This window comes from Eptesicus fuscus, chromosome 12, assembly GCF_027574615.1.
Source record: "Eptesicus fuscus isolate TK198812 chromosome 12, DD_ASM_mEF_20220401, whole genome shotgun sequence".
Classification (NCBI taxonomy): Eukaryota; Metazoa; Chordata; class Mammalia; order Chiroptera; family Vespertilionidae; genus Eptesicus; species Eptesicus fuscus.
The window spans coordinates 29,889,521-29,912,459 of NC_072484.1; the positions used below are offsets into that span (position 1 = coordinate 29,889,521).

The window sequence follows — 22,939 nt, forward strand, 5'->3', positions numbered from 1 at the left end:
ACCACATTTAAAATATATATATATTGATTTCAGAGAGGAAGGCAGAGAGAGATACGAAAACATCAATGATGAGAATCATTGATCTGCTGCCTCTTGCATGCCCCTTACTGGGGATCGAACCCTGATCTGGTTCATAGGTCTAAGTTCAACCACTGGGCCGGGGAGCTCACTCTTGAAGCCAAGTATATTAAAATTAAAAATACGGATGGTAAATATTAAAATTTCAATATTGCTTGCAAACATTAAATTCTGTTACATATATCCACTTAAAATCATGGGTCTAAATCAGTTATTCCATTTCACATTTTAAAACGGAATTGCAAAATTATAATATTCTTTTAAATGTTATAAATACCAAATTAAATAGATAGTTTCAAAATGTAATGGAGAATATTAATGCTATGACTTTGTTTTACTTCATTCTTTCTATAGTTAATCCTAAATATTCCTGGAGTTACAGGTGCTTATCTGCTAAGGTAGGGGCTTTCAAAGAAGTCAGAATCCGTTAATGGATTGCAGGGTTTAGACATTCTTGACCAGCATGAAAAAGAAAGGACGAAAGAGAATAGGAAATAGTAATACGTCACATAGAGTAAGGGAAGGGGTATTGGTTTGTAGAACTTGTCTCAGCTAAACATACATCTGTATACAAATATGTATACCCTCGTACAGTGTTCGGCAAACTTATTAGTCAACAGAGCCAAATATCAACAGTACAACGATTGAAATTTCTTTTGAGAGCCGAAACCGACTTCTGATCATGGACCACGAAGTTTCAATCGCACTGTACGTGCACGCCCGCACGTGGTATTTTGTGGAAGAGCCACACGCAGGGGGCCAAAGAGCCGCATGTGGCTCTCAAGCTGCAGTTTGCCGAGACAAACTGCTCTAGTAAACATATACATAGTATATGTGTACATATAGAAATACATATGCACACACACATATGTGTAATTTCTGTGGATTAGACTGAGAGTTACTAAGCTGAAAGCTAACATATTTTGGATAAATAAATCTGTCTCTGAGTCAAAGCATGAGGACCAGGAGCACTGATGTGCAAGGGGAGGAGGAGATGAATGTCTCAGCTCAAGCAGAGATAAAACTAATTTATATTTCCTTCACCTTTGTTTTTTTCTGGCACTCAAAGGATCAGATGATGCCCATCCACATTTGGGAGGGCCAATTCACCAGTTCAAATGCCTATTGCATGCCAGGTATTTCTAGTTGCATGGATACAATAGTAAGCAAACCAAGTCAGTACCATCATGGAGTTTACATTCTATGGGGAGATGAAAAATCAAATAAATACGTTGATAAATGTTAAGGAATGTTGCATTGTTTTATAGAGGCCCTCAGCAAAGAGGTGACAATTGGACAGAGATCTTAAGAGAGTAATGCAGAGATCTCAGAGAAAAATAAAAACATAACCCTTGACCTCTGACTTCAGAGACTTTATAATCCTGGAAGAATGAACATAAGAAAGTGCTGAGCCGAAACCGGTTTGGCTCAGTGGATAGAGCGTCGGCCTGCGGACTCAAGGGTCCCAGGTTCGATTCCGGTCAAGGGCATGTACCTTGGTTGCGGGCACATCCCCAGTAGGGGGTGTGCAAGAGGCAGCTGATCGATGTTTCTCTCTAATCGATGTTTCTAACTCTCTGTCCCTCTCTCTTCCTCTCTGTAAAAAAATCAATAAAATATATTAAAAAAAAAAAAAGAAAGTGCTGAAATGAAGTAGTATGGAGGCAGAGCAGAGGTAATTTGGTGGTGGAGGTGGGGGCCAGTGCTCCCGAGGAAGACTTTATGGCCAGAGGGGTTTTTAGGTATTAATAGAAGAATGTGTAGGTTGTTAAGAGATGAAGGAAAGAGAGTGGAAGCAAAAGCCAGAAACAAGAGAAGAACCTGCTAGAGGTGTAAGAGTCATCCTGGTCAGTAGTTGCAGAAAGACTGAAGTATCTAGCATGTCAAATCTAAAACAAGCTTTCAATGAAGGTCTGATGTATTGCTTGATCTGATGAAACTCTTATTCTTCACTAAACAGTGTTTGGTTGGAGATTAGTGTGGAGGTGATGTTCCAGCGGAGAAAATGTCCTTCATGGGCAGCAGGTCTGAGGGGCAGCTGTGTGTTTCCAGGCATGTTCCAAACTCCAGCTTTAAAGCCATGCGGCACCTGGGCCTTTTCTTTCTCTGTGCAGATAGGACTGTGTACCCATGGGGAAGGATCATACACTGTGGCATCCATAACTCTTTTACTTAGCTTAGTCTGTGGCTCACTGTGTCATTTTGGTATAAATTAACCCAGAGTTTTTACTTTGAGCAATGGGCAATGCTAATGGGGACCTATGGAAATGGAATGTGCTATAGTCACGTGCCACACAAGGACTGACCTATATGACAGTGGTATAACATATAGCCTAGGTGCGTATTAAGTTATACCATCTAGGTTTGTGTTAAGTATACTCTATAATGTTCTCACAATGACAAAATTGCCTAAAGTGCATTTCTCGGAACTATCCTTAGGGTTAAACTGAGGATGACTGTTTAAATTCCAATGACTAGTTTCAGGCCTGGTGGCTCAGTTGGTTAGAGCATTGTCCTGATAGGCCAAGGTTTTGGGTTTAATCCCTGGTCAGGGCACAAGAGTCAGCCAATGAATGCATGAAAAACTGGAACAACAAATCAATGTTTTCTCTCTTTATTAAAAAAAAAAAAAAAAAAATTTCCTTCAAGAAAGGAAATTGCACGAAATAACCACAAGATGGCGGCAGTTTACACATTTTGTGAACGAGACAGTTAAAAGGCTTCTAGCAATTAATTCGTTTGCCCTTTTTTCAAATGTGAAAAGAAACCCTGCTAAAGTTTTTGATAATGAGTTACCCATATATGCAACATTGATTTTTTAAAATATATATATTTTTATTGATTTCAGGGAGGGAGAGAGAAATAGAAACATCAATGATGAGAGAGAATCATTGATTGGCTGCCTCCTGACATGATCAAATGGAACCATGACCTCCTGGTTCAGCCGCTGAGCCACACTGGCTGGGCCACAACATTATTTCCATGGACACAGAAGAATGAAAGGCACCGAAGGAAGACCATCTAGCCCAGTGTTCCCCCCTTTTTTTTTTGGCTATAGCTTCTGAAGCTCAGAGTTGATTGGAATTATAGGATATAAAGGGGGGAAAATAGAGGATATCTGTAATACTATCAACAATAAAAATATATTAAAAAAAGAGTTATAGGGTAAAAGTTGTTCAGTTGATGCTGTTTGTGTTCATAACCTGAGTCTGAGGATATTTGATCTTATCCACACCTGTGATAATATTTTTTATTTATTGATCACTTAGCATAATGCGTGGCACTTAGTTTTACGTGTGTCAACTGGTTGAATCGCCAACAGAATTTGGAGGTTGGGTTTATATGGCCCTCATTCCAGATATAATTTGGTGATGGAGATATCTGTATGCTGTATTTACCTCATGTGCCCCAACCATGAGATTGGGCCTCTTTATATTTTTCAAACTAATACTACATTGAAGACTAAATTATCTGGTATAGTACTGCAGACAGCTGTCTTCAATAGAAATCCTCAGCACTCAAAAATAAGCCCAGTTTACAAAGTTGGTTGGTACTCATGTACCTGGTGATTTTGCCCTTAAAGATTGTATTTCAGTTTTTGTTCCCTAGGAACTAAAAGGGATAAAGTGCTTACTTGCCCTAGTCTTAGGTTTTAAAAGTATCACTTGGAAACTGTTGTATCAAAAATCAGCGAGCTGGACAAGATGCCTTAGTGACTCTTTTTTTTTTTTTTAAATATATTTTATTGATTTTTTACAGAGAGGAAGAGAGAGGGATAGAGAGTTAGAAACATCGATGAGAGAGAAACATCGATCAGCTGCCTCTTGCACACCCCCTACTGGGGATGTGCCCGCAACCAAGGTACATGCCCTTGACCGGAATCGAACCTGGGACCTTTCAGTCCGCAGGCCGATGCTCTATCCACTGAGCCAAACCGGTTTTGGCTACCTTAGTGACTCTTAATGAACCGATTAGGAGTCATCTTTATTGCGAGAAGTTTCAGAGCAGATTACCTCTGTCAAATTCTGAACAAACACAGGAGGGAGTATTTCCTTTTTATATCCTTCTAGTTCTTTGTGTAAGTTATTTTTGTAGACAGCTTGTAACTTTTGAGTACATATCATATCTAGAAAACACCTGTCATATCTATACAGACAACTTGTAACCTTGAGTATTATATCATATCTATACAGACACCTGTAACCTTGAGTATCATATCATATCTATATAGACACCTGGCATCAATATCAGCATATCAGTTAGATGGCTAGCTCGCAAGGTCAGACAATTAAGTTTATCTTTTCTAGTCAAGCAAAAAACAAGTCTAAAAATAACAGAGTTGACCTACAGAATAAGAGACTGTCTAAGAATAACATAGTAGTTCAAATGGCAGTTTCATACAGCAGTTTTCCAAAGGAGGGATTACTCTGCTTCAAAACAACACATGGGATTTTAAAATATTCATTTGATAATCTTGGTCTTTTATTGGGAGGTTTTATTACATTAGCATTTATTTGATTTTTTAGAGAGAGAGGAGGGAGAAAGAAACATAGATGAGAGAGAAAATCATCAATCAGTTGCTTCCTGTACGGCCTCTACTGGGGATCAAGCCTGCAACCCAGGCATGTTATGTGATGGGGAATTGAACCAGTGACCTCTTGGTTCCTGGGTAGCTGCTCAACTGCTGAGCCACACCAGCTGGACAGCATTTATTTTGATTCCTGATATACTAGTATTTTAAATCCTCTATGCTTTCTATTTGGTGTAATTTTTGTTGTGTCTTTGCCTTCCTCCCTCCCCAACTCCCACCCCCTGCTTTCTTGGAGGTACAGTGAACCTAAGATCATTTAAAAAATTTCCATTTTCCATTTGAGTTTTTTGGAACACACAGTTGGTATGGGAATTTAGATGCTTTGTGTGAGGACTGCCTTGTTAATATAAATTCTCAAGGGAGACCTTTCTCCTCTACTTCTACCAAGATCAAGAGAAATAAATGGGAGAGATCAATCAAAGGACTTATATGCATGCATATAAGCCTAATCAATGGACACGGACAACTGGGGGGTGGGGGCATGAATGGGAGGTGGGGGGTAATGGGGGAACAAGGACACATATGTAATACCTTAATCAATAAAGAAATAAAAAAAAGAGAGAAATAAATGTTCCTTTATGCATGCAGGTTTATTTCTTACTGTTCCTTATAGAGCCTGAGGAACTTCGATGCCGCAGCTTTGGGTGGGGTGCTACAGAGCATATTGGAAATGACTTTACTGAATTGAGGATCACCAGTGTAGTGGGTGCTGTTGGTACCCAGGTCCCCTCCCTGGCTGGTGCATCATTCCCCAGTTTCTGTGAATGTGCAAGTCATGGGAAAATCAGGTGCCCAACTTGACCTTCACCAAAAGTGTGTTCCTACTTATGTGTGCAATGGAGCTCTTTATGGACATTGAGCATGCAAAAAAAAGAAAGGGTCTGTCTGCAAAAATAGCTCCTGACAGATAAAATTCAGAGTCTGTTTCATTTCCCCCCAGTAAGGAATATACAGACAAACTAGGGTGATGTCACTAAGACACTAGTTACAATTCTCTGGGTAAATTGTTAGGTGGACTTTCTAATTCAAATCATTCTCAGGTGACCGAAAGAGAGAAGGAAGGGGTGGAAGAGAGGGGGAAAGGAAAGAGGGAAGAAAGGAAGGATGGGAGGAAGAAAGATGGTCTTCATGCTCGATGGTCCATGGACAGGCTGCATAGAGAAGTTTTAAGATGGAATGTACTGGAAGCTCAAACCCGAGAATAAAGAGATGGTAATCTTTAGAATGTTCCCTAATAACATGTCCTACCTGTAAAGCCACACCACATCAACACCCTACTTCTCTTACCTATGCCTTCTTCCTCTACCCATCTCCCTAGCTCACTGGACGTTTCCTGTTGCTTGAGGAGCCACCATTAACTGATCCTCTGATGGATGTCTTTCAAAAAACCTTTCGAGTTTTCTTGGTAGAGTTCTTGTAACTATTTGAATTAGGAAACATCCTGTTAAAATATGTTCAAAAATTCTTTGTTAATCACCCCCTTCAAGAGATGCAGCCTAATCTTCCCTTTGAGTGTGGGCTAGACTTGCTGATTCAGTTCTAATGAGTAGAAAGTGGTAGAATTGATGGTGTAGCTTCTGAAACTAGGCTATAGAGGTATTGTGGCTCCGCCTTGCTCTCTCAGATTACTTGCTCTGGGGGAAACCAGCTGCTAAGTTGTAAGGACACCCCGTCAGCCCTATGGAGAGGTCCATGTGGAGAGTAATCAAAGTTTCCTGTTAATTGCAGCAAGGAACCAAAGCCTCTTGCCAACAGCCATGTGTGTGCGCCATCTTGTGAACATATCTTCCAACCCCAGTCAAGTCTTCCAATGGCTACAGCCCTGCCTGAGATCTTGACTGCAATATCCAGCACCATAGCTGCCCAGTTAAGCCACTCCCAAATTATTTTTATTTTATTTTTTAATTACAGTTGACATCCAGTATTATTTTATATTAGTTTCAGGTGTACAGCATAGTGGTTAGACAATTCTATAATTTATGAAGTGATTCTCCCAATTATTCAAGTACCTAGCTGAAACCCTACATTGTTATCACAATATTGTTATTATTCCCAAATTCTTGATCCACAGGAAACTAACTGTAGGAGATAATAAATGTTTATTATTTTAAGCTCTTAAATTTTGGGGACAGTTTGTTGTGCAGCAATAGAAAGCAAATATTCCCTCACATAAAATTATGCATCACCAGAACAGGGTAATTTGTGTTTATGGTGGGTGTTTAAGTAAATTGATAGCCATTAGAAGCCTGGCAGGAGTCACTGCCAGGAGTGATGACTGGGGCCTCTCTTGTTCCCTTCCCCAGGGGCTGGCATTATCCCCAGGCAGGATGACTTGAAGGCCAGGTATCAGCGTGGTGGCCAATGTTGGGTCTTGCAGTCCTGATTGGTAGGATTAGATTCTGTTGATTCTTATGTTGAGGTCTCAGATAGGTTAGTTCGAAACCGGGGTGTATTCTCCAGAAGAAGGGATGTGATGCACAAACATTTTTGGATTGCGGGGGGTTGGGTCTCGGTTCCAGGAAGATGGGGGCATCAGTCATATCTTATTTAGTCTTGCCTGGAGATGAACTTGGGAGAAATAATTTATAATTTCTCTCCATCCCAGGTTGTGTGTGAAGTTTTGGAGCTGGGCTGAGAAAGGGAAGGAAGTTGGAAATTATTTTAATTGTATAGCTTATGAAATCTCCATCAGGACTTTGCCTGACTTGCAGGGTGTGGGGATTCTTCTGAGAATCTCTGGGAACTTGATTGGGTGGTGGTTGAGGGACAGGACCACTTTTAGGACGTGCAGAGACATGGAGTGAGAATGTCTCTTGATCCTGAAGCCGCATGCTCACCTGGGTCTGGGAGCACCAGGTAGAAGAAAGGAGGGGACTACCAGCAAGATACCTGGCTATTGAAGAGTCTTTTTATAATATATTTTATTGATTTTTTTACCGAGAGGAAGGGGGAGAAAGAGAGAGCTAGAAACATCGATCAGCTGCTTCCTGCACACCCCCTACTGGGGATGTGCCAGCAACCAAAGTACATGCCCTTGACCGGAATCGAACCTCGGACCCTTCAGTTAGCAGGCCGACGCTCTATTCACTGAGCCAAATGGATTAGGGCAGTGGTCGGCAAACTCATTAGTCAACAGAGTCAAATATCAACAGTACAACAATTGAAATTTCTTTTGAGAGCCAAATTTTTTAAACTTAAACTTCTTCTAATGCCACTTCTTCAAAATAGACTCACCCAGGCTGTGGTATTTTGTGGAAGAGCCACACTCAAGGGACCAAAGAACCGCATGTGGCTCACGAGTCGCAGTTTGCCAACCACAGTCCTATACAATAAACAGGCTATCACATTCCTTTTATAATTTGGTGCATGAGGAAGATTTTCTGCCCTGAGCAATCTTACATTTCCTTCAATTAGATAAGAAGGACTATGTTACTCCCTCATTGCCTTGCTGCTAGGAGGCTCCAGTGCATTTCTGCTTAATGGCATCGGCTTCTCCTCAGACCAGGTTCTGGGTCACCATCTTCCCACTCACCATGGCTGGACTTGGGTCCATTTAGTTTTATTTTCATTGGCTACTTGTACCTTTTATTCTAACCATCTCACCTCCTTTGTATAGAGGTGATGGTCAGGATATGGCCCCTGTGAATCCTCCTCCCAGTTGGTGGAGCTGGTAGAAACCTGTGTCCCAACATGGGTGCCAGGAATAAAGTCTATGATGGTGGTCGCAGCCCCTGCCCCCTTCTCCCAAAGCCTGGAGCCAAGGGAAGCTACCATGAGTGCAAGGTCCAGAGCTACCTGCACCAAGATACTGGGAAGGACAATTATGGGGAGACAAGAGGCTCAGCTCCCCTAAAGGGCAGATGAAACCATGGCCCGAGACAAAGTAATCAAAATCCCCACATTCAGTAAGAGGAGAGACAATGTGTGTGTGAGAGGAGAGAAAACACTGATTTGGGCATGTGAGCTGCTGGGGCTTGAGGTTCAGCCCCAGGAAGGGGCTCCTCTGAGTCCCCGCTGTCAGTGGGGAGGTCTCTGAGGACTCTTTCTAGAGGCTGATCTCCCAGGATGAGTCTGAGGCCCGGGTTGGCCAGAATCTGGTCTGATGCCAGGAGGCCGAGATATAGGGAGGTGACTGGAGGCAGGCATCATGGTCCGACTGGCAGAACTGGAGGTCCCAGGGCCCTGCGCCTTCTTGCCCAGGGTCTGGCTTTGGCTGGCAGAGTGAGGCGTGGTCCCTGGAAAAAGAACCAAGGCAAGGATGAGGATGTGAGAGATTTTGCTACAGTTTTTTTTTTTTTTTGGTATGGAGTAGAGCCCTCTGGAGCTGTCCTGCTCAGTATGTAGATTTCAGTCCTATTTGGTGATTTGAGAAAGGTCAGATCACCCCCAGGCCTCTGGGGACACCTTGGCCCAGCCTTTGCATGAACAGATCTGCTGGAGGACTATGATCTGCTGGCTGGAGGACTAGAATTTGAATGCTGGCCCGAGGCTAGACTCTGTGGACCTGGTTTTCTTGAGTATAAAATTGGGACAACAACAACAGCCTCACAGGTGGCTGCCAGGGTCGAATACGATGATGGGAGGGGCTGTGTAAACTGGAATCAAATCCGATTTCCAGCTCTTTCACGCACTTGTTTCCTTCCCTTCCCCTAACGCCAAGTGAGGGGCAGTTACTGGTTGTTCTTTACCGGACCCAGTTTCCATTACGGATGGGCGTGGCCTTGACCAAAGTCCAGGCTTTGATGTGCGCCACTTCCAGGCATGTGTTCCAGGCTCTTCCCCTTGCACTGGCTCAAGCGGACGGAGTCACAGGATGGAAGGAGCCAGGGTCCCCGCATCATCACTTGGGAACAAAGTGGCCATCAAATCGAAATACCCAATTTGGACATTATTTTGAGTGAGAAGTAAACTTTTATTGTGTTTGAGCCATTAGCTGTTTGGGGCCTGTTTGTTATAACAGCTAAGATCATTCTGGTGAAAGCTTCAAGAAGAGAAGCTAAGTGAGGGCGGCAATGAGACTATGGGAATTTTCCAGACTAAAGGTTGACCATCTTCCTAAGCTCCCATGGGTATATTCAGATAACTCTTTTTTTTTTTTTTAAGCAAAAACTGCAGTACTGATTTAGTCAATATTAAATTAAAAGAGCTTTAGATCTGTAATAAGAATTAAAATTTGAAGAAGGGCAAGCTTTAAAACAGCAGCCAGTAGAGAAAGGAGGGGAAAGAAGTGGGTCAGGAGGGCAGGCACGTTGAGATTCTGGAGACGTTTGACAACTGACAAACCAGGGTAAGTATCTTGGCTTCTCATGGAAAACATTTTGCACACCTATTTTTCCTCCCATACATAAGTCTATCAGTGTCCAAAAACATCCACCCATTTTGTGTTTTGTTGGTGATATTACAACATAGTATTGCATTTGCTCCATTCTCTGACCTGTGTGGAAAAGTTAGGTGATTTCAGATAGTTCCCTCAGCTTCACAATAATAAGCTGCCAGTCAGTCACTCCCTGCACGCCACGCACCAGGCCGTGAGGCCCTCGATGGGCTGCTGGTCGATCTGATGGACGAGGTCTGTAGCTGCACACATTTTGGGAGACTCACCAGGGATAGGTTCTATTTTGACACAGGCTTCTTGTCCTCTTTTTGCAACATCCACTGATTTACTTGTGACTTTTTACTATTCAGTAGTAACTTGTCCCATTCCAATATCAACACTCAGTACTAGAATACTTGTTATTATTCATTTAAAAATATATGTATATAATTGATTTTAGAGAGGAATGGAGAGGGAGAAAGAGAACCCACAACCTGGTGTGTGCCCTGACCGGGACTCAAACCAGTGACCTTTCGGTGCATGGGATGATGCTCAACTGAGCGCCATTAGCCAGGGCATTATTATTCTAATATCAACAAAATGTTTGCTGGGGATGTACATGGGTGCCCTATTTCTCCTGACTAGAGGATCCGGAAAATTGAAAATAACTGATGGAGGATTTTCATCTTGCAGGGAAATACTGCTATATGTTTAAATTCTTGTTTCTTTTTCTGATAGTCTTGCCTACATGTTCTAAAAGTATCAAATAATTTCTGCACTAAAAATTATAACTCATAAACTATCAATCATCTCTTGTGCATCTTGTTCAATTCTCACACCGAAGGCCAAAATCACAGCCTCCAGGCACTGTTTAATTTTAAAACAGGGACAATCCTTGGAAGATGGGATCACCTCAGAGATGGTCTCTTTCAATTGGACCTTTTCTTACTCCCAAGGTGGAGATGGCTTTTGATTAGTCTCCTCAGAAGCCCTGTGACACTTTGGAACGTATGTGGCTGTTTCTTACCCTTTTATTCTAGATAGATATTCTAATGTTTTCTTTTTAAAGATAATTAAAAAGATAATTTGCAACTGCTAGGTGCAAATCTCCCTATGCGTCCTCCAAAGAAATCATTCAAAACAACATAGAAAACAAACACCTTCCCCATCCCCGGGCAGCTGTGACCCATGACAGCTGACACTTTGAGCATCTTAAAGCGGTGTGGCGGGACCAACAGTTCTCAACGTTGGGTTAAGCAGCCAGACATTAGAAGGATGTGACATGGGAACTAACAGACTCAGGAGAGAAAGTGGAGAAGACAAAAATCATTTCAGAAACAACTAAATTACGAGGAGCAGAGAGAAGAAAAGTTACCACAGAAGACTTGGAGGGTAGAAACGAGTGAGACAACCCTACAGGACAAGCAGTGCTATTTCCCCAGGTTACAGAGGCCGCTCGTTTTCGTCGGTCCTTTCTCTGTGCCAGGAATTCTGAAAAGCACTTTAACACATGATCCATCGCATTTTCACCGCTGCATGAGGTCGGCACTATAATTAATTCTTTTAAAAATATATATATTTATTGATTTCAGAGAGGAAGGGAGAGGAAGAGAGTGAAAGAAACATCAATGATGAGAGAGAATCAATGTTCGGCTGCCTCCTGCACCCCCCCCTCCCTCCCCCCACTGGGGATTGAACCCGCAACCCGGGCATGTGCCCTTGACCAGAATTGAACCCAGGACACTTCAGTCCGCAGGCCAACGCTCTATCCACTGAGCCAAACCGGCTAGGGCTATAATTCATTCTTATTTTCACTGACCCAACTTCATACAGCTAATAATCACCAGAATTCTGATTTCAATCCCAGATCTGATTTCACAGCATATACTCTTTACACCTTTCCATGTGGCCTTGTAAAAAGTAATCATGACAGGGAATTTACCTGCTTTGGTGGCATTTTTGGAGCTGTCTTTAGCTGTGTCCTCGGAATCTCTGGCTGTGGCTCTGTCTTTGACAGATTTGTGGCTCTTCTCAACTTCACGGAGCTGCAGGAAAACATTAATGGTTGGTCTTGCCCAGGGAAATGGGTGTTTGAGCTCAGGATGGTGAGATCTAGTTGGCAAGGACTCCATCCATCTTCAGTTCTTGAGAACTACCTTAAATCGCCCGTTATTAGTCCTCATGACTGACTGCAGGGGGCAGCAGAGCTCAGGTTTGCACAGCGTTTGAAGGCGCACCTAGCCCTGGAGGCTGGAAGCCCTCAATGAAAGTTCAATGGTTTTCTTGATCTGGGCAAGAGACCAGTAAGGTTAAGGAAATGGGGATGGGGATGGGGATGGGGAACTGCCTGTGAAGCAGATGAGATTCGTTCCTGTAGAGGCATCGAGGAAGTAAGGAGGTCAGGGTCTAGAGAGGGTTTACCATATGTAGGAGGTGAGGGTGGGGGAGCTGGGAGAATGGAAGAGAGCAGTCTGAAGCCAGCTAATGTTGAGAGAGGCTGCCTGAGCTTGGAGGAAACTTCCAAGACCTCCTAGGCCACAGGTCACAAGCAATATGTAGTTTTGACAACACTGTTTTCTTTAGTATTTATAGTATGAGTCTTAATCTATAGGAATTATCGTGGGTACTGGTTTTATGATGTGTGAACATTGGTTGAATTCATTGAATTTCTCCTGTTCTTCAGCAACCTCTCAAAATGTAAGTAATTATTGTTATAGACACCCAAATATCCCGAGAATGTAAATGCATGCTGTTGAATCTCATAAGCTGCTACCTGTCATACAGGTATTTTTGGTTTTGATTCAGAAGAAAGCCATTTAGAGCACACAACTGGGTTCACAGAGCAAATCAGCAAAACACAAACACATGACATCATTTTTACCTTCCAGAAGGAAACTCTCGACAGACTCACCGCTTGGATTTTCTTCCTCAGCTGGGCATTGGCGCGGGAAAGGGTTTTGGAAACCGAGTTCAGGTAGTAGATGGCCAGGCTGTAAGAGAAAAGCATGCCTCCTGTGGGACGGCGGCCTTGGAAAGTGACAAGAGCTGGATGCCTTTCCCAAGAAATCAGGGCAGGCTTCCTGGAGTCGGTGCCAAGGCTTTGCCCCTGGGCAGGGTGGAGAGAGGCTCTACCATCCTAAATCCTCCACTTAACATGGACAAAAGGTCCTGGACATCCCTGCTCTCTCTATTTGATGGAACGTGGACATGACCTACACATTTCTACCTCTCAGAGTGCTCAATAAAAGGCGGCTAAAGGAATCATCCCTCTCATGGAAACCTGAAGAGGTGGGGGAGTAGCAGGGTGTCCTGTCTGCAAAAGAAGCTGCTTGTGTTTCCTGGGCACTGCCCTGTGCCAGGCTCTGTGCCCCCACTGGTTTTGATGAAACTCCATGAAGTGGAAATGATGATTCCCATCTTTACAAATCAGTATCCTGGGATTCAGAAAGGTTAAGTAATTTGCCCAAGGCCAGCCCCTCTATCAGTGCTCCTCAGAGCCAACATTTGAAGCCAAAGCTCTTTTCACAATCGTCAAGTGTGGAGAGAGGCAGAGCTGCTAAGTACCTGCTCCAAGTTCGCCTAGAAACACAACTGCAGATGCCCTGGAGGTCCCCTGCTCAGTTGCACAGGTGGAATTTCTTTCCTGAGTTGCTGGTTTTCAGCATCAGGCTCCCACTGGCTGACTTCAGGACTGGGTGTCCTTTGAGGTTATAATCTGGGCTTCCCTTTCACAGGACCTGCTGGGGCTATGACATGGACTGTACCACCTGAGAACAGAGAGGCCACTTGGGTTGGGTGCTCAGCCAGCCTGTTAGCTGAGAGCTTTTTAGGTTCATCCTAATTGCCTCTTTTCTCCATGAACTTCAAGCCTTAGCTACTTCCCAACCTTCCTCTCATGTGGGCCGCCCATAGCCACTTGAGTAGAATCTACCAGCTCTCTCCATACAGAGAAGGGAGGATGGGTAAAGGGACCACTCACTGTTTTGGCACTTTGTCGGCACCAGGCCTTGCCCTTTCTCCTAATTAACAACCCGTTTATTAGGGAGGAGCTGGGGGTGAGAGAGGATAAAGTGTTTATGGGGGACTGTGTTCCCCCTGAAGTTGCCTGCAAAGGTCAGGTTTGGTGTCTGGGTCCCAGAATCTTTTCAGGGGGTCCAGGGCAGTCCAGGTTGTGATAGCATGTCAGCCCTCTTTCATGCCAGGACTAGAGCAGATGTTTGGAATTGAGGTGTAAGGAAATACACCTATTTTGGAGAGCAGTTTAACACTATTTAAAGAGAACAAAGAAACACATACCTATGACCCAACAATTCCACTCCAAGAGGTCTATCTTAGAGAAACTCTCACATGGAGACATATATGTACAAGGAGCACATTTGCAAGAGCAAAAAGTAGAAACAACCTAACTATGTCTATGCAGAGAAATGAATAAACTGGTTCATTCATTCATACAATGGAACATATAGCGATATTAAAATCTATGCTCATGTATCTACATGGATAAATCTCCTAAACATAATGTTGAGTGAAGAAAACTATGTAGTATGACCATTCATGAAAAATTTTTAAACTCAGAAAACAATAGTACATACACACATGATGAAAAGTACCAAAATAAATATGAGAATGATTAAAGCTAATCAAAATAGCAGTTACCTTTGGAGAGGGAGGGAGAGAAAAGGATTGGGGAGAGCTTGAAGTGTATCTTCTTTTAAAAAGACAGATCTGAAGCAAATATTGCTAGATGTTAACATCTAAATTTGTGATCACGAACATGGTTGTACTTTTCTGTATGTTAGTAATATTTCATAATTAAAAAAAAAACACATGACAACAATAGATATTTATAAAGAAAAAACTAATATTTTCACTAGTGTATTTTTGATGAGGTAATTCAAATTCAGGGCTCTAGCTTCCTGTCTTCTTTTTTTCTTCCTTCCCCTGGTCCTTCAAAGAGCTTTCATTGTTCTCCTACTTTGCCCTAGGTGTGGGCTGGTGTTGGAGATACAGAAATCCTCAGACCCACCCATCATCCTCAGGGGTTTCTTAGTCTTTGAGAGGGATAGTGATGAATGAAGGAGCCAGATGTTCTAGGGCAGTGGTCGGCAAACTCATTAGTCAACAGAGCCAAATATCAACAGTACAAGGATTGAAATTTTTTTTGAGAGCCAAATTTTTTAAACTTAAACTTCTTCTAACGCCACTTCTTCAAAATAGATTCGCCCAGGCCGTGGTATTTTGTGGAAGAGCCACATTCAAGAGGCCAAAGAGCCGCATGTGGCTGGCGAGCTGCAGTTTGCTGACCACGGTTTTAGGGCACAGGATGCTCTGTGGAGAAGTCCCATGGGCCCTGCAGGGACAGGCTGAATCAGCCCCTAAGGTTTCTCAGAGACTCAGAGCCAGAGGTCGTTGATATTTCCAGTGAATGTTTAGGAGGGTGTTACAGACACTATCAGCACCCACCCATATTCCTTGGCCCCTATCTTTCCATATGCTCCCTAAAAACTTGCAGCTGCCAGTACCTTTTCCTCTGTGCCTGGAGCTTCCCCTGCAGCCCCCTGCACAGAAATCATTCTCCCTGGGAATATTCCTGGCCTGTATTGCTGGTCAATGAACCAACGCCTCTCCCCTCCCGAGATTCCCAGCAGCATTCATCCAGTGACTGATGGCAGCTGGTGTGCAAATGCCCCAGATCCCTACCCTTGAGTGAGGTAACTCTGAAGCACACTGTTTACCAGAATTCTCCAGCAGGACCAACATCATCCCAATGATAATAAAGCAGCTTCCTGTTTGTCTACCCTACTCTCTTCCCCAATAAACTACTTGCATTTGAATCGTTGTCTCAGGATCTGCATCTGGGACATCCAGACGAAGAGGGCGAGAAAGAAAGATCTGCTAAGGAAGTTTCAACTATGAAGGGGAGGTTTCAATGAGGCCGAGCCAGGGGCCTTGGCTAACTTACAACATCAGCAGGATGGCTGGAATGATCAGGCCTGGATTGGCGATGAACGCAAAGATCTTGCCCAGGAAGGTTGGAAAATCATTTTCAACGGTCTCTTGGATGACGTCATACATTCTGTTTTTCCCACTGGAAAGAAGAGGACACATTACAGCATGCTGCAAAGCTCACACGGCACATGACTGTGCATGCCCCTCCCAAAGCTGCTGCTCACCACTGAGCGGGAAGAACCACAGATCTGCCCCTGATGGACTGCAAATAAAAATGTCCCCCACCGGGCTGCCCTTTTGGCTCGGGATTATAGCCAGGTCAGTGCCCTCACAACTTCTCAAACTACATTGGCCTCCTGCGTCTGACATCTTATGGGTGTTCGCCTACACGCTTATGGGAGAAAATTGCCTGTAATATAGCTATGGGACCGACACAGAGCTTCCCATGCATGGGAATAGTTCTCTAAAGGCTGACGTGATGGATGACATCATGGTGCCTCTCGATTTTTTACTATCAGGCTCTTTACAGAAAAGGTTAGCTGATCCCTGGTGTAGATAATACTTCTTACCTCATAGCATTGTGATGGGTACCAGCTACCCCCAACTTGGGCAGGACTCAGGCTTAACAAACTTGCATATATGCCTTAGTATGGATTTGCACACTCCTCTAAGCACTTTACAAATAATAACACACTAAATCCTCAAAACAACCCTATGAGGTAGGCCCTACTGTTATTTCCATCTTGAGTCCCAGTCAAGAGTCTCAGGTTATTTTCAAACTTGCATATATGCCTTAGTATGGATTTGCACACTCCTCTAAGCACTTTACAAATAATAACACACTAAATCCTCAAAACAACCCTATGAGGTAGGCCCTACTGTTATTTCCATCTTGAAGGCCTCACTGACCTTTGGATAAAGACCTGAAGCAAGTGAGAGGAAGCTATGAAAATATCTACAGGATGAATGTCCTATAGGCATGAACCTGTGGTGTAGGGAGCTAAGAAAGTTGCTCAAGATGACCCAGCTGGCAAGTGATAGAGCTGGTTCTAGAATCTATGCTCTAAATCAGAGGGCTGGCAATTCTTTTCTGAAGAGAGACAGATAATAAAGATTTTAGGTTTTGTGAGCCAGAAGGTCTCTGTTGGAATTACTCACTTCTGCTGTGTTATCGAGAAAGCAGCTGTAGATTATATGTAAGCAAACAGGGGTGGCCGTGTTCCAATAAAACTGTTTATAAAAGCAGGTTGGTGGCCTGGATTTGGTCCATGGGCTACAGTTTACCAACCCCTATTTTTAACTATCTGCTCTGCAACGCTGCCCATTTCATTCATTTATATTGCTCGTCTGGAACGAATCTAAACCCTGAATCCCTCCAATGTAAAAGTGAATTTCTGTGAAGTGAAGGGTCTAGTTTAAGCATTGACCCAGGGCTCTTTTCTAGACAGTGGGTATAAAGCCGCAAAAAAGGAAGCAAAAATCACACCCTTATGGAGCTTATGTCCTGGTGGAGGAGTCAGACAACAAACAAGATAAATAGGCAGAAGGAATGGTTTGTAGATGTTAGTAAGGAGATAGAATAAGCAGAAACAATGGTAAGTTTGTGTGTGTGTGTGTGTGTGTGTGTGTGTGTGTGTGTGTGGCATTTTAGTTAGGGTCTCCAGGGAAGGCCTCACTGGCCTTTGAATAAAGACCTGAAGCAAGTGAGAGGAAGCTATGAAAATATCTACGGGATGAATGTTCCAGCCGTTGATGGGTTTTGATCAGAGGAGTGACAGGAAGGAGGTGGCAACCATGTTTCCTGCTGAGTTCCATTTTCAGGTCCCTTCCCCTGCCATCTGGGTGGAGGCTGTCAGGGCCTCTCAGGGTAGCAGATGAAGCGGGGTGGGGCAGCGGGTGAGGGCCTGCATGGCACAGGCCCATTCACTGGCCTCCTGCCTGGGGACAGGCGGGCAGCCTCAGCAAAGGGGCACTGGCATTTGCACCCAGAGCCCAGCCCTCCAAACCTTGCTCAGGAAGGCTTCCACCACCTGTGCCATGTGGTTCTCCCTGCAGCCTGGCCTTCAGGCCTTCTACTCTACATCTAGCCCGCCCCCCCTTTCCTTCTGTCTGAACCTCTGAGCAGCCAGATTATAGTCTGTTGTGAGCACTCCTGCTACTCTCTTCTTTGAGCTCCCAGGACACTCCCTGTGGGGCACTAACTACCGGGCTGTATCCAGCTAAGTCCTTTATAAACCGAGCAGCATTTCCCAAAGGGTGTTGATCCACACTAGTAGGCAGGACAGGGACTGGGGTGAGGCGGGTGAGGCTCTGGGGTGCACAATTTAAGGAGGTATTCACTCTGAGGCTCGTGCAGATGCAGGGTGGGCACCTCACCCTACTCCCGGCCCTGATGGGTGTTACATGAAGAAAGGGTCTGTGGCCAATAAGGATAGAAACATTAACTTGCACATCTTATCTTATTGCATGACTCCTCCACGCCTTTAGCACAGGAGCTGCATCAAGCATTTCTAAGTGAGAAGGTGGCAGATAAAAGAGTCAGCATGTTCCAAATTGCTTTAACCACAAACCCCTTTTTATGGAGTAGAGAGAGGGCTTTCTAGAAAGTCTCACATTTGGAAAGAGAGCAGTAGATGCACAGATTTCTCAATGTACCTCCTTATATAATTATTGATCTCTTTATACAATGTCCAGTCTCCCAAACTAGTCTGATGTATACCCTGAACCCACAGTGCTGGCAAATGCTCTGCAAAACGTGGAGTCCCAGTCAAGAGTCTCAGTAGCTGCTTCACATTTGAATGGCGCTTGTCAATACTGTATACGGTCATTTCATCTTCAGAATACCACCTCCTCCCACTCCCCACCCCCATCCCTGTTACGTTATTTATCCATATGTTAAAAGGTTAGAACTGTGCTGTCCAATATGGTAGCCATTAGCCATATTGGGTTACTAAGATTAATTCAAATGAAAGAAAATTAGAAAGTCAATTTCTCGGTCCTCATTTCAAGTATTCAACAGCCACGTGGCTGGTGGCTACCATATTGGATCGTGCAGACATAGGACATTTCCATCCTGCAGAAAACTGCTGAGCAGGACTAATGATTTGTCCAAAGCTCCATGGCCTTTCGCAGGCTGATGTGACACCAGAACTGGAATTCTGAGCCACTGCTCTCTGAGCAGACTGCCTGGGGGCGGGGGAGCTTCTCTCAAGCAACCAAGTCTGTGCACCTGAACGGCCCGCAGTCAAAGGAGGGCGGGAGGGACATGATGGTGTAGGCCACTGGCAGGAGGCTGAGGAAGAGCACCAGCAGCAGGAGGCCCATGTAGAAGTTGTTGGATCGGGAGGCTTTGAACACGCGTTCGTGGGGCACGTTACTGCTCATCACCGCCCAGCACTGGAAGTACATGGAGGTCAGCAGGCGCAGCACGTTGATGCCCACCAGTCCTGGAGCATAGAAGGAGCCCATCCTGGAGGGGCAGAAACACACACCTGGTTGGTCTGGCAGCAGGAGAGGCCAGGGAAGGGTGACAGAAGGAAATGGGATTGATGGGTTAGGGGAGGAGGCCCCGCCTTCGCTGCAGGTCCCAAGGGAAGGGGCCTCCCATTTAACCAGGACATTTATCACCACACCATGGCCATTCATTCCTCAGAAGGAGACACTCTGAGCATTATTGCCTCAGCACCAGGCATCTAGCAAATTATATGGCTTCCTGTCCCTTTCTCCATGGTCTCCCTAAAATAACATTACTGCTCAGAAAAGTATTTGAAAAGTTCTCAAATTAAGAGAATTGGACATTGACTTGCATTGAGCCATTGGCATCTTGAAAGTCTTTGGCTGAAGTTATACAACCTCCTCTAACTCACTCCTCAGAGGAACAGGTTCCTTAGTTCATTTATCTCCCTCCTTCTCTCCTTCTTCTTTCCCTTCCCTTCCCTTCCCTCCCCACTTTTTCCTTTCTGCCATCTTCCCTCTCTCTTTCCTCTGTCTCCTCTTCTTTCTGTTTTCCTTCTTTCTCCACCTCTTCTCTTCTTCCCTCACTCTGCCCACCAGAGCACAGGGGTGGGCAGACACTGGGGGTTCTCATCTAGTCCCACCCCCTGTTTTTCACGTGAAAGGAGGGAGTTCCAGCCTCTCCCAGATAGTTGAAAAAGCCAAGCCTGAGATTCCAGTTTTCGGACTCCCCAAATGAGGTGATCCCCAGATGAACTGGGTAACTCACCAGATCATGCCTTGGTTGAAGATCAAACCAAGCACATTTCCACTAATATCAAACTCAGCATATGAAGGCTGCCGAGAGAAAAGGAGGGGGAGGGGGGAGGAGAAAAAGAAAACATGTTAGATGGTGTCAGCCAGACACTACTACCAGCCACTGGCCAAGCCAGATCCTCTCCATCCCAAAGAAAGAGGAACTGTGGATTCAGGGTTCTGCTTCTTTAACATACAGGGTGTCCCCCCAAAGTGCATACACACTTTAACAGCTGATAGGTCAATTTTAAAAATGAAATATACTTTAATAAACACTGCCTTTATAATTATTCAAAGTGTATGTATACATTTTTTTGGGGGGGACACCCTTCAACTTTTAAAGAAATAGTTGGAAGCTCTCAAAGTGGAAACCTTTTCAATGTCCTTTTCAAGAATAAAATGTGAGGGTTTTTACCGTTTAGGGCCTGTGGGCTGACTGTGTTCTCTTGAGAGGACCCTGGCCCCCAAGAGAACATGTCACCAATGCTCTTATCAGAAATGCACCTTGAAATTATAATCAAGGAGTAATTCTAATAAATAATGAAAATGCAAATGATTAAACGAGGACTTTGAGAAAGAAGCTTAAAAAACAAAATAAAAACCAAAAATAAGTAAGTCACTCCCCTAATTCTTTTTTCTCCTTCTCATCATTCTCTAGTCTTAGAGCATTCATGGAAAAGAAAAAGCTTAGCTAGATACATATTTTCAGCCTGACTCAGATTTTCAGAGTTTGTGAGATTTGTGAAGTATTTGAAAGAATACAAATTTGTGAGCACTGGGGAGTCAGGGTCCTCATGAAACATGGTTAAACCTACTTCCCAATTTGCCTTCCAGGAGTGGAGATAACAGGTTACAGCAATGAGAGAAGGAGAAAGAAAAAGGAAGGTCAGGCAAGCATGGATCAAAGGAGGAAGTATGTACAAATCCAAACACATGAAGGTTAAATCTTGGGAATTTACAATTTAACATTTTAAAATATTTAAAAAAACACCTTTTTTTAATCTACTGGGTTTTGTATTTGCTTAGAAAAATCTGTTTCATCCCAACATTATAAATTTTATATTATACTAGAGACCCAGTGCACGGATCCGTGCACATTGAAAGGAAATGAATTAGAAGAAATATTTTAGAGACGGGAGGGACCGCGGGAGGTTGGCTCCAGGGCGTGTCTGGCCTTCTCACCCAGTCCTGATCCGCTGGACCCCAGCAGCAAGCTAACCTACCAGTTGGAGAGTCTGCCCTCTGGTGGTCAGTGTGTGTCATAGAGATTGGTTGAACAGTCGGATACTTAGCATATTAGGCTTATATATATATACATATATATAGACATGCTTTCTTTTAGAAAGTTATGACTTCATATTTTGATGTTTAAAACTTTGATTCTGCTGCAATTTATTTATTTAGGTAAAATAAGTGAGAGATATAGTTCCCTTTCCAATGGTTAACAGTTGTCTCAACCCATTTGTTATATAATTCTTTGTTTTCCCACTGGTTTGAAAGACTCCCTGTATTGTTAATTAAATTCCCATATTGATTGTACCTATTTTTGGACTTTCTATCCTATCCATTGATATGTTTGCCCATTCCCTAGTACCAGTTTTAGTCTCTATAGCTTCAGAGGTTTTTGGTTTTTTTAAGAAACAACTTTATTTGTTGATGTTGTTAATCCTCACCTGAGGATATTTTTCCATTAGTTTTTACAGAGAATGGAAGGAAAAGAGAGAGAGAGAGAGAGAGAGAGAGACAGAGAGAGAGAAACATCGATGTGAGAGAAACACATTGATTGGTTTCCTCCCACACATGGGCTTGAGGATGGAGCCTGAAACCAATGTATGTGCCCTTGACCAGAATCAAACCTGGGATATTTCAGTCCTCAGGCCGAGGCTCTATCCACTGAGCCAAACTGGCTAGGACTAGAGTATGTTTTAATATAAGTGTAGGTCTAGTCCCTTTCATTCTGCTGTTCTAATTATTTTCCAGGTTATTTTCACAACATTAATTTTCAAATGAACCTTAGGATTATTTTGAGATTTTGTTGAACTTAATAAATTAATTTGAAAGCAATGACATCTTAGCAATGTCATGACATAAAGATGCCATCTTTTTTGAGCACGAGGTTCTTGCACCATTGTTCTCAGATAAGATATGAAGTTTTCCTCACTGAGGAGGAGTTGAGTAGGCCTGTGTAAACTGTGGCTGGTGACTAAAATAAAAAATATGACAGTGACCTATACGTGGGCCCTTACCTGGGCCAGGTACCCTGCTGCCGGCGAGGATGAGGATGACATAGTAAACAAAAGTTGGAGCTTGGTTAAGGGGGAGGTCCCTCCCAAGACCAGTGACCACTGGGTGGGCAAGTGAGGTGTTTAGGTAGAGACTCACAGGAGAGATGGGGTCTTGGGTTCTGCCAGATCATAGAAGGCCACTTGAGAGAGGAAATGACACACATTTAGAATGAGCAGTCTCCCAGGTAGATGGGGAAGAGGAGTAGCCAGGTGAGGAATAAGAATCAAAGAGGTTAGTCAAACACAATCCAGAAGACAGAACCAATAGTTACTGTGTTCCTGGAGTGTTTCAGGAATTTCTGAAACATTCATGTCCACATCTGCCCTGCTGCATTCTAGGATTTCATTAGAGTTTCATAAATTAGGAATTGCCATGCCCAGCCGGTGAGGCTCAGTGGTTGAGGGTCAACTTATGAACCAGGAGGTCAAGGTTCGGTTCTTGGTCAAGGCACATGCCTGGGGTGTGGGCTCCAT

The 22,939-nt window shown here is 43.7% G+C and overlaps 1 protein-coding gene across 1 annotated transcript in view; it reads right to left on the bottom strand.

The window, feature by feature from the left end:
- Nucleotides 1-8,686: 8,686 nt before the first annotated feature.
- TMC2 (transmembrane channel like 2) overlaps nt 8,687-22,939 on the bottom strand; it is a 47,909-nt gene continuing 33,656 nt past the window's right edge. The window contains exons 15-20 of the mRNA XM_054724171.1: nt 20,155-20,222; nt 19,162-19,401; nt 15,946-16,071; nt 12,895-12,973; nt 11,926-12,028; nt 8,687-8,904 (exon numbers count right to left, since the gene is read on the bottom strand). Of these exons, the coding sequence (XP_054580146.1) occupies nt 8,687-8,904; nt 11,926-12,028; nt 12,895-12,973; nt 15,946-16,071; nt 19,162-19,401; nt 20,155-20,222 (834 nt within the window). The remainder of the gene's footprint in view (nt 8,905-11,925; nt 12,029-12,894; nt 12,974-15,945; nt 16,072-19,161; nt 19,402-20,154; nt 20,223-22,939) is intronic.